Raw genomic sequence first — 12,572 nt, 5'->3', positions numbered from 1 at the left:
CTACACAGCCAACTGTGCCAAGTGTCTCACAAGGACATAAAGAGACAGCACTTCTAAAAAGACGGAGATCCACAGAAAGTTAAGCAAAAGGCAGAGCATCCATGACACTTCTTGGATCCAGGAAAATTCCAGGAATTGCCCTTTGCAACTTAAAGACTCCCTATATTTTGTAAGAAGATACATTTTTCACAAAATTATTATTTTTAAAAATATCTCTAAAAATTACAAAGAAAAAAAAAGCTGATTGAAAGAAATATTTAATGCTAAGTGTTCCCTGATCTCTTGGGCCACCTCCTAGGACATGACCCAGGAGTTTCCATCGATTCTTTGAATCAAAAAATATTTGGCAGGGCACATTGGCTCACACCTGCAATTCCAGCACTTTGGGAGGCCAGCGCAGGTGGATCACAAGGTCAGGAGCTCAAGACCAGCCTGGCCAATATGGTGAAACCCCATCTCTACTAAAAATAAAAAAATTAGCTGGGCATGGTGGTGGGCGCCTGTAGTCCCAGCTACTCTGGAAGCTGAGGCAGGAGAATAGCTTGAACCTGGGAGGTGGAGGTTGCAGTGAGCTGAGATCGTGCCACTGCACTCCAGCCTGGGTGACAGAGCGAGACTCCGTCTTGAAAAAAAAAATGTTGCACAATTACTATGTGACAGGCACTATGCCTGGAGCCAGGTATAGTATGTAGCTGTAAACAAGATAAGCAAGCCTCCTATTCTTCAGATTAAATTTCAGTGCTGGGAAAAAGATGACAATTACTCTATAAGCATGATTATTATAGATTCTGGTAAGTGGTATGATGAAAATAAAGAGCACATAAGATAATTATTCGAGGAAGTCACTTTAAGCAGGGTGTCAGTCGGAAAGGACCTCTCTAAGGCAGTGACATTTGAGCTCTAACCTAAAGGATATGTGCTGTGTTCTCTTTTATTTTCATCTGTGTTGATGAGAAGAGCTTGACATTTTGGGGAACAGTTGTAGGTCTTTAGCACACAAGATTGCTCCAATATCAACACACTTTCCTCCTCCCTAAACACCTACTCCAATGTCAATGCTTTATATTTCAGCACCAGTGAGCAAGGCTGAGAGATGGATCAGATGGTCCCAGTCCTAATAGAAGATGGGGAAGTCCGAATTCCTGAGAGGTAGGGGGATCTATTCCTTAATTCAGATCTTTCCCTTCGGTCATCTTGATTGGGCAGTGGGCATCTGTGGTTTTGCCTATTGTAGTATTTTGTGATGACAGCATTCTAATATTTCTTAGAAGAACCACCCTCCTTCAATTCTTCCATGTAACATGGGTGTAACATGGCTTCCATGTAACATGGCTCCAGGAGTGGTCAAGTGGGCCTGTCCTGGCCAATGGAAATATTCCATCCTGCTGGTCACAGTGATTGATTCAGGAAGGGCATGTGATCCAATCTGAGCCAATCAAAGCTGTTAAGTATTAGTGCTGGCACTTTGGCTGGCACAATCAGGAAAGGGATAAGTACATTTTACATTGGGGTTGTTCGGGTGGTATTATGGAAGTCTAGAAACTCCAGGGGTCACCAGATGAAGAGAAGCAATCCAATATAGAGAAAGTAGAGCCTACAGGGAGGGTGATAAAGTGTGCCCTCATAACGTCACTTGAGCCTCTGCATTTATCCAGGCCTAAAGTCAGATCTGCGCCTGGATTTTTAAGTTATGTCACCAATAAATGCCTCTTTTAACCTAAGTTACTTTGAATTGAGTTGCTGTCATCATTTCCAGCTAAAAGAATACAATCTGAAAACTATATCCTGACATCTCCTATCTGTGTCTGTGGGGTCTCCTTATTCAAAGGGAGGGGGAGGTCCACTTGCACTTGCCCACTGATGTTTGCCAATCCCAACACGCCATGCCTTTAGTGCTGTCCATGGTGCTGCTCATATCCAGCCTTCACGCTCATCTACAAGCCACCGTAATTTGAGTGAAAGTTTGGGACTCAGAAAACCCAGGCTTTGCAGCAATTTGCTTTTCATAAACTTACTAGGTAGGTCTATATGTGATACATGTGATTTATCTAATAGTGACAAATGACATCCCTTCAGCTCGACCACATGCTCAGAAGCAGGCAGCTGGGTAGACTAGGGAAGTGATAAAATCTTTATCTATTATAGAAAAGAAGTTTCAGGTGCCAAAAGCCAGGCAGTCCTGAGGCTGGAGGGCACCTCTGTCATCTTCACTGTCACATACAGTGTTTTGATATCACACCCTAATCTTTTGTTCTATGTAATAAATCCTCATTTCTGCTTCAAAAGGTGGATGGAGAAATTATTTTCATTTTTCAGAAAACCATCAAGGGCAAAACCAACACACATTCCAGAGATAGTGGTAGGTAAATCAGACACTAAGTTTGATAGGAAGAATCTTTTTCCCTCCCCGCCCCCCAACCCAACATCTCCAGTTCCTTAAAGATGGTAAGTCTAACATAATCCTTCATCCTCTTTACTTAAGAACTGTTCAATTAAGTAGAGATTTAGATGAAGGAGGCAGTGATTTGTAACATCTTAAAAGATATTACCACCATGAAATCAATCTCTATGAAATGATAAAACCATACATCTTTTGTCAAGTAATTTATTTTTTACCATTTCCATTTGACTGTCAATTTCAAGAACTCTATTTCCATCAGCGTTCTGGACAGTGAGCAACAAAAACCAACTATGATGACTTTTACCTGAAAAGGAATTCATCAAAGGATATTGGGGAGCTCATGGAATCTTTGAGGAGACTGAAGAACCAGATTAAGAGTCTATACAGCCTGAAACGAGGCCTAACTGCAACTCAGGGCTTGTCCAGTGACACCACCACCCAAGCTGCCATGGGACACAGACATCACCCCTTGTTCCACAAAGCCCTAATGCTGGACTCTGCCTATTGCTATTAAGACCCTCTTCTCTTGCCTCTGGAAAGCAGCTGCTGTTAATTACTATGGTCACTCTTCATTCTATGCTTTCTGCTTCCTTGGCCACTAGTTTCTGATTCAAGGTCTTGAGTAAGTATGACCAACTGTCAGAGCTTGGGTTGTGTGCCTGCCCTGGCTACAGGGTGGCTGTGAAATGAGTATCTGTCATTTTCATTATTTATAGTAGGAGATTGACTCTGTTCTTCCACATACACAAAAGAAGGGTTCAGATGCAGACTGGCTTAAGAGATTGATAAATATCCCTTTAAAGACCATATTAATAGTGGAAGATGAAAGGGAGAGTGTGTAGTTAGTTTAGGAAAAGGGGCTTTGGAATAGGTATCATCTTAGCACCTGAAATGCTAATCTTTGAATTTTACCACCTGCCTGGCCAGTGACCTGGATCCATGGATCCCAGATCCCAATGGGGCTTCCTGATTGATTAGAAACTAGCCCTGAATCACAACTCAATTGACCGGAACTCTAATTATTTCCTCTCCTGTTTCCTACACTGGGAGTGGATTTTCTTCCAATAAACTTGTAGTTCCATATTTAATCTTCTCAAGAACCCAGTTGGTTCTATTTTAGTAGAGGCACATCCCACATAGGAGTTAGGTCCTAATGTCAGCACCCAAGTTGAAAATCATGTAGAGTGAAAAATCACCCATGATCCCTGTCTCTTTATTTAAGCACCAGCTGAAGTCATCTGCTTGAATTTAGGGATCATGTCATATGGCAGATCATGTGTACTTTTTTTTTTTTTTTTGAGATGGAGTTTCATTCTTGTTGCCCAGGCTGGAGTGCAACAGGGTGATCTTGGCTCACCGCAACCTCTGCCTCCCGGGTTCAAGCGATTCTCCTGCCTCAGCCTCCCAAGTGGCTGAGATTACAGGCATGTGCAACCACACCCAGCTAATATTCGTATTTTTTAGCAGAGATGAGGTATCACCATGTTGGCCAGGCTGGTCACCAACTCCTGACCTCAGGCAATCCGCCTCCCTTGGCCTCCCTACGTGCTGGGTTTACAAGTGTGAGCCACTGCTCCCAGCCTCATGTGTACCTTTCAACACCAGAATAATATTCAGCACAAAAAGATGTTGTCACTATGAGAGTCAAAAGAGAAACTAAGGGAATTAGAGGATTTCCATGTGCCATTTCATGTACACATAGTGAATGTGTTCATTGAGGGCAAACATGGGCGTGGGCAGAATGATCATACCATTTAAAATTTAAATTCTTCTTTTTTTAGAGACAGGGTCTTGCTCTGTTGCCCAGGCCAGAGTGCAGTGGAACAATCATAGCTCACTGCAGTTTCGAACTCCTGTGCTCAAGTGATCCTCTTGCCTCAGCTTCTAAATTCTTCTTCTTCTCTCTATTTTTACATTTTCACTAGGATCACCCATATGCCAAGTAAAACCACTCCTCTTCTTGACCTTCTTCCCTCCATCATTAGGAAAAAGTAGGAATGGCTGGGACTTTGTGCCCTCAGAATAAGATCATCCTTCCCCCTATAGATTCCGTATCACCACTTCAGGTGTGACTAAAAGCCCCAGGACTCTGAAAGCCTCTGACAAGGTCCCCACTTCCCATCCCTCCATCCTACCAGCACCCCATAGCCTGGCCTCTGCTATCTGCCTTGTACTTACCAGGGCTAATCTTAACATGCCTTTTTTTTTTTTTTTTGAGACAGAGTCTCACTGTGTCACGCAGGCTGGAATGCAGTAGTATGATCATAGCTCACTGCATCCTTGAATTCCTGGGCTCAATTGATCCTCCCACCTCAGCCTCCTGAGTAGCTAGGTCTATAGGTATGCACCATCACACCTGGCTAATTTTATTTTATTTTTAGAGATGTGGGTCTCACTATGTTAGGCTCGTCTGGAGCTCCTAGCTTGAAGCATTCCTCCTGCCTTGGCCTCCCAAAGCGTTGGGATTACAGGTGATAGCTACTGTGCCAGGCCCCCTCATGCCTTTTAATCCCATATCCCACAGTTAAGGCAAAAGGCCCAGGACTCTCAAGTCACCCCTAACTCTCCAGGCCCTCGTCACCATGCTCTCTACAGAATGAGAGAGAACCCTCCAACACCCAGTGTACACCAGCACCCTCCCCTGCTTGATTTATCTCCATAGTACTTATCACTACTTGGCAGACTATGTTTTTATGATTCACTTATCTGTCTCCCATCATGAGAAAGATAAACTCCACAGGGGCAAGGGGTTTCATCTGTTTTATTCACTTCTGTATGCTCACCACCCAGAAGAGTGCCTAGAATATAGCAGGATTTGATAAATATGTGTCAAACACATGAATGGAAGAGACTTTTGTGGTTCTTCGTAATCTTTGAAATAGACCCCCACCCGTGCCAAGTGCTATTTGGAAGCCTCATACCTTGCAGCCACTCTTGCATAACAAACCACCCCAAGCCTGCACTGGCTATGCCATTTGCATCGACGTAGTACAAGGAGAATTGTACGCCCCAGACTCGCTGACAAATAGCAGCCTCGGGTGCAATCGTCTGCCTTGCATGAAATATAAAATGGTATGACTCATGCAGCTATGATCATCCATTTGCTCCTCCAAAAACCAGCAAATGCCAAGTCCTGAACTTAATCCTGTCTTTCAGGGCAGCCACTCAGAGATCCATTTCCAAGTTGTAGTTACATAGCAGAAAAAAATAAATAAATAAATAATGTTTCATAATAATGTGATCCATCACCTTCTGCCAGCCAAAATTATTTGCCTGCTCCTAAAATGTAGGGTCCACAAGCAAGAGAAAGAAGTACTGGGGTCCTCTCTGTGAGTCTCCTTTTAGAGCAAACAGTCTCCTGTTTGAGGCTCTGAACCGTCACTGGTGACACAGTCCATCGAGATTTTCTACCACCATATAGAGCTGCCCAAACTTTGCCAGGGCAGTGGGCGATGCTGCCTGGCAGAACACATGCCCAAGTTAGTTCTGGAGGATTCCTCCCCCACCGCGGATTCTAATTTTAAAAGCAGCTGAAGAAAGAGGCAGGGCAGGGAGGAGCTGAGGGAGATGAAGAGATGGAAAGTACAGCAGTGTTCACTTACCGGTAAATGATGCCCTTACTCTGTAAGAAGAACAGACCGATGGCAATTTCTGCAGCGTAAAATCTGAAATTAAAAAAAAAAAAAGCGATGGAGAAACTCAAGGACACCATATGCTTGGCAATGCTCAGAATTCAATACAATATTGAACTAGGTGCAGGGCATTGAAGAACCCATGGATGGTCAGCTATATAGCTCATAAAGTGCTGAGAGTATGGATGGATTCACAGGGTGGTTTAGAGGGTGATGGGGTTGCCTTAAGGACAAACTGGGGATAGGCAGAAGTTCAGCAATCGTATAGTGGAGAGGGTGCCATGGGATATGATGAACTGGATGAAGGATTATCGTTTCACCAGCTGGGCAACATAGTGAGACCTTGTCTCTACTAAAAATAAAAGAAAAAAAATAACTGGGCGTGGTGGCACATGCCTGTGATCCCAGCTACTCGGAAGGCTGGGGCAAGAGGATTGCTTGATCCCAGGTGATCAAGGCTGCAGTGAGCTATGATCAGGGCCAATGCATTCCAGCCTGAGCAACAGAGTGAGACCCTGTCCCCCACCCCCCACAAAAAGAGAGAGAATCATACTTTCAGACTATATAGCAAGTTAAATTATCTTAACAATAGCAGCTAACATCTGTTGAAGGTTTACCATCTGCCCAGCACCATTTTAGGCATTACCTGACTTAATCCTAATAACAATCCTCTAAGGTAGGTCCTACTAGTATCTCCCCATTCCTCAACTGAGGAAACTGAGGGTTAGAGAGGTTAACTTGGGCAAGTTACATAGCAGATGAATGGTGCAGCTGGAATAAGAAACGACATCTGTCTAAAGTGTAACCTCTTATTGAAGGTCAACCCAGAAAGAAAGAGGTTTCGAGAGAACTAGGAAGCCCAGTTATGCCACAAAGGTTGGGCAGGGCTTTGGGGAACTATGTAAAGTGTCTTGACGTGTCTTGTGTGACAATGGAACTAAAGCCTGTGGTCAATTAGATGTTAGAAGTAAAAGCAAAGCTAGTCCTATTAGAGTCATGCCAGGAGATATGAATGGCTAGATTTGGAAGCACAAGAATAATGCAAATCCTATCAGAACATAGTGCTCACAACCTGTCCAGGTGGGAGGAGAGGGGGCAAGCTGAACTGGGTAGGAGCCACCGAGCCTCTGGTATGACAAGGTGGGGTTCTAGATGAGCTCTGGGGGCTCTCTGGAGAGGCAATAAGATCTTAGCAAACTCCCCAGGAGAGGTTATCATTGCTAATTCCTATAACTTGCCATGTTCCTAAGCAGGGGAGTGACATGATGAAATTTGTGTTCTAAAAAGAAGACACTGTAGCTGCCTATTGAACTGAAGGGGATGGAATTGACTCAGCAGAGGAAACACATTTCCAACAACCCAGAATCAGTCTCCCTATCCCAGGAACCACAGACCATTGCCACTGAGCACCTTGATCCTTCACCCCCGTGGAGTGAAGGCATCTAAGAGGGAGAGTGGTATAAGATAAAGAACATGGGCAAAGAAAAACCGGGGTCAGAATTCGGGAACTGCTTCTTACTAGCTCCATGATTTTGAGCAAGCTTTCAAAATCTTGCATCTCCATTTCCTTGTTTGTAAAGCAGAGATGGTAGCATCTCCCTCCCAGAGTTATTCTCAGGGTTAAGTGAGACGATGTTTGTTAAGCACTTAGGGCCTGGCTCATAGTAAGTTCTCAATAAATATTAGCAAATGGACACATAAAATCTACAATGATAATCCCCAAGGAAGATATAGGGCCTTTCTAAGCAGTCAGGGACATGAATTAGAAATAAAGAAATAGCTGTGGTTTTAGAGCTTTGAGTTTTGTTTTATTTTTAGGAGAGACTACAGCTGTGCGCCACCATGCCCAGCTAAGTTTTTTATTTTTTACAGAGACGAGATCTCGTCACGATGCCCAGGCTGGCCTCTAACTCCTGAGCTCAAGTGATCCTCCAACCTCAGCCTCCCAAAATACTGAGATTACAGGTATGAGCCATGGTGTCTGGCTGAGCTTCAGGTTCTTAGCTGGTGTCAGGAAAAAAAGAAGCATCTCATATTAAGCAGAACACCTTTCTTCCTTGGCTAAATATTTTTTCAAAAAGATGCCCGAGGTGTTTAAAAATCTCTCTTTGACAAAAAACACCCTCAAAGGAACCACTAACCTACCCATTTATCCCAAGGAGAAAGCACAGCACTAGTTCTCACTTACACAGCATGGGGCTCCTTGAACCGGCCGACTTGCTGGATGTGATACATGAGGTCGCCCCCATTCACGTACTCCATCACAAAGTACAGGCGGTCCTGGAAGAGGACAGCAAACAGCAACATTAGCATCCTGTAGCTTCTGGGGCTCCAAATGGACAGTGGGGGAAGTGCTGGAATTTATGATGAAAACTACCAGTAGTCTCTGACAGATCCCTGTTTGCTGGGCTTCCCGTTTCCCCAAGAGTAACATTTGTGTCACTGGAACTACGCAAGTGAGCATAGGTGATACACGGATAATTTTTTTCATTAATAATTACAACTTTGGCCAGGCATGGTGGCTCACACCTGTAATCCCAGCACTTTGGGAGGCTGAGGTGGGCAGATCACCTGAGGTCAGGAGTTCAAGGCCAGCCTGGCCAACATGGCAAAACTCCATCTCTACTGAAAAAAAACAAAATACAGAAATTAGCGAATCATGGTGGCAGGCACCTGTAATCCCAGCTACTCGGAAGGCTGAGGCAGGAAACTCGCTTGAACCTGGGAGGGGGATGTTGCAGTGAGCAAAGATCATGCCACTGCACTCCGGCCTGGGTGACAGAGTGAGAATCCATCTCAAAAATAATAATAATAATAATTACAAGTTTATATTTGTTTTTTGCTGGAAAATATAACTAGCATATTATTCTTGTGACTTAACTGATATTATTGTTTAGGATAAGGCTGATTTTAATAAAAAGTGGAGAATATTAAGTAAATAATGTTACAGGTGATAGGTAGCTGTAGTAGCCAGCCTTTATGATGCTCCCCCCGCCCACAGTGATGTTTCAATCTCTTGGTATTTATGTTCTTGTGTAGTACCTTCCCCTAATGAATAGGACTGACCTGTGTAACCCATTGGATATTGCAAAAATGACAATGTATGACTTCCAGGAGTAGCATGTAAAAGACCTACAGCTTCCACCCTGCTCTCTCTCAGATCACTTGCTTTTTGGGAAGCCTGCTGCCATGCCATGAGGATGCTCAAGCAGTACTATGGAAAGGTACATTTGGCAAAGAACTGAGGCCTCCTGCCAACAGCCAGCACCAACTCCAGTCCTGTGAGAGAATCACCTTGGAAACAGATCCTTCAACCAAGACAAGCCTTCAGATGACTAAAATTCCAGCTGGCAATCTGACTGCAGCTTCCTTTGAGACCCAGAGCCAGATCAACGAGGTAAAGCATTCTCAAATTCCTGCCCCACAGAACCTGAGATAATAAATGCTTTTGCTGTTTTAAGCCACTGAATTTTGAGGTACTCACCAACAGATAACACAGTGGCTATCAAAAACAAAAAGATGAATTATCAAGGTTTGAAAAACAGTTACCTAGGAAGGCACGTCCAGAAGTAAAAGAACTGGGGCCAGAAAAAAATCTGTGTCCTAATCAGGGAAGTTTTTCAGCATGTCTTTCAAGGGATATTGTGAACTTCTTCAAGTCAGGTGCTATGCCCTTCTTGGCGGTGTAAGCCCTGTTCCTGAGAGCACAACTAGCACATAGCAGGTGCCCAGAGAGTGAAAGGGCACAAGCTTTGGTGCCAAAGACACTTCATTTGGAAATCCAGCTCTGTCTCTTAATAGCTGGATGTATTTGGAGAAGTTATTCAACACCTGGGTTTCCTCATCTGTCAAGAGGAGGTAATAGTAGAACCTCAGTGATGTTGCTGGGATTAAATAAGTCAGATGTGTGTTTTGGCCCTTGGGCAACACCAATCTGTGACTCGCTTCTCTCCTTTCATCACAGGGTGTTTGCTAAATGAATGAATGAATCACTTTATCTCTTCTTAGAGACTTCTGCTTGAGTGAAATCTCTCCTTTACGCTACGTTCCTTTGGCTTGCAATGGCAGAGTCTGCGCTAACAAATTTGGGAACTGAAGTCCCTCTTATGTTCTCAGCCTAAAAAAGTCACTTCCTCTAACCCACCCAATCTAAATTAGGTCTGCCGTTATACTCTTTCATGAAAGCCTGTGGGCTTTTTTCTTTTCTTTTCTTTTTTTAATCTCTGACCACATCATAATTTGTTAATTATATTCTGAACTTGATGGTTATTTATTTCATCTATCTATTCAAGTAAAAACGAATTTATAGAGTCCTACTAGGTACCAGGTTATAGATGGGTGCTGAGGATAGAGCAGTGAACAAAACCAACAAAAATTCCTGGCCTTTATCTTTCATTCTAGCAGGTAGACACAGATAAAGACAATAAATGCTAAACATAATAAATAAATTATATAGAATGTTAAAAGATATCCGGACACAGTGGCTCGCGCCTGTAATCCCAGCACTTTGGGAGACTGAGGAGATCTCCTGAGGTCAGGAGCTGGAGACCAGCCTGGCGAACATAGTGAAACCCTGTCTCTACTAAATATAAATACAAAAATTAGCTGGGCGTGATGGTGTGTGCCTGTAGTCCCAGCTACTCGAGAGGCTGATGCAGCAGAGTTGCTTGAACCTGGGAGGTGGAGGTTGCAGTGAGCCAAGATCACACCACTGCACTCCAGCCTGGGCAACAGAGTGAGATTCTGTCTCAAAAAATAAATAAATACATACAAATAAAAATAGAAGGTTAAAAGATTAACAAGTGCCAAGGGGGAAAAACAGAGCGAAGTATGGAGGATTGGGAGTACCAGCTGGATGAGATGGGAGAAAGGAGTTCCAGTTTCAATAAAGTATTCAGGATAATCTTATTTAGAAGGCGATCCTTCAGCAAAGACTTGAAGGAGATGACGAAAGCAACTATGCAGGTATCTAGAGTGAGAGCTTACCAGGCGGAGAAATAGGCTGTGCAAAGGCCCTGAGGCTAGAGCACACCTCATGTGCTTGGAGAAGAAAGAAGAAGGGGGACAGCGTAGGAGATGAGCCCAGGGCGGTGCTGAGGGACTCATCATGTAAGGTCACGGAGGCTAATACAAAGGTTTGGGGTCTCACTCTGAAAGAAACGGACTAATGCCAAATGTGACTGAACGTTCCACAAATCCAGGAGCCATGTAAAATTTGTTTACCACTGTGTACCAACAGTCCAGCACCATGCCTGGCCAAAGCGAGCCATCAATACACATTACTTAAGTGAATAAATGGGTGATCCTCGAGGCAGCAGGAGTTACTGGGTCTCCAAAGCACCATTCATACAGTCAGAAGGTTGGAAACAAAATGCTGGCTCCACGTTTTCTGACTACTGGAGAGGCTTGGGAAGACCATTTTATATCCCTGAGCCTTGATGTCTTCGTTTATAAAATGAGGATAACATATTCGATAATCTCTAACAGACTGACTGAAGGGCTGGAATGAAACATACACAGGGCTGCAAACTGTAAATGTGATGAAAATGAGATGTCCTGGCAGCACTGCCTGAGTATTGAAGCCAGACGAGTGTTTTCCAAACTCAAGTTGTATCTCACTTTAATTGATGATTAAATCAATTTGGTGGGTCATGATCAACTTAAAAAAAAAAAAAAAAGAATAGAAAAAAGAGGTCAGGCATGGTGGTTGGCTCCTGTAATCCCAGAACTTTGGCGGGGCCGAGACAGGAGGGTCACTTGAGGCTAGGAGTTTGAGAACAGCCTGGGGAACATAGCAAGACTCTGCCCCTACCAAAAAAAAAATTAGCCAGGCATGGTGGTGAGCACCTGTAGTCCCAGCTACACAGGAGGCTGAGGCAAGAGGATCGCTTGAGCCCAGGAGTTCAAGGCTATAGTGAGCCATGGTGGTGTCACTGCACTCCAGCCCGGGCAACAGAGTGAAACTGTCTCAAAAAAAAAAGAAGAAGAAGAAGAAAGAAAAATAATGAAATGATGAAATGGAAATTATCAGTGCATGCTGCACAGAACACCACTAAGTACTTTTTGTGGAATGTATGTTTTGGTTATATTTATACGTTGCTATGGCTGAGTCACAATGTAAAAGGTGACTTGCTGTCAAAAGTTGCAAAGCTATTGTGAGGGGCTATAAAACCAGGACAATAGGTGGTGGGAAAGTGAAGCAAAGATTTCACCTTTTAAGTCAATACAGTATTTGAAGTCTTGTTGCACTACTTACTAACTGCAACACTGAGCAGTTATTTAATCTAATTTTGGGCTTTCTCTTCACCTGTAGACGGGACATTTTTCACTTGCCCACAGAACATTAAACAAGGACACATGTATAGAGTGTCTAACATGATGCTGGCCATATAACAAACATTTAATTCACCATTTAAAAAAATCTTCCATACAGCACATAGAACTTTATCTTATATGAACAGTCACATGTGCATTTATCAAATGTGGGAGTGCCTAATAATTATAACAACAATAATAATGAAATTAAGCTTTCTCGGGTA

At 43.4% G+C, this 12,572-nt stretch overlaps 1 protein-coding gene across 3 annotated transcripts in view; it reads right to left on the bottom strand.

Moving 5' to 3' along the window:
- Positions 1–12,572, bottom strand: part of PRKCB (protein kinase C beta) — a 388,313-nt gene that overhangs the window by 39,956 nt on the left and 335,785 nt on the right. For all 3 annotated transcript variants that reach the window (XM_032157135.1, XM_032157134.2, XM_032755926.2), the window contains 2 exons: positions 8,222–8,313; positions 6,004–6,066 (listed from right to left, as the gene is read on the bottom strand). In XM_032157135.1, the coding sequence (XP_032013026.1) occupies positions 6,004–6,066; positions 8,222–8,313 (155 nt within the window). The remainder of the gene's footprint in view (positions 1–6,003; positions 6,067–8,221; positions 8,314–12,572) is intronic.

Source organism: Hylobates moloch, unplaced genomic scaffold (assembly GCF_009828535.3).
Source record: "Hylobates moloch isolate HMO894 unplaced genomic scaffold, HMol_V3 SCAFFOLD_6, whole genome shotgun sequence".
NCBI classification, from domain to species: domain Eukaryota; kingdom Metazoa; phylum Chordata; class Mammalia; order Primates; family Hylobatidae; genus Hylobates; species Hylobates moloch.
Note: the sequence above shows the minus strand (reverse complement) of the source record. Positions and strands in the feature narration are given on the sequence as shown.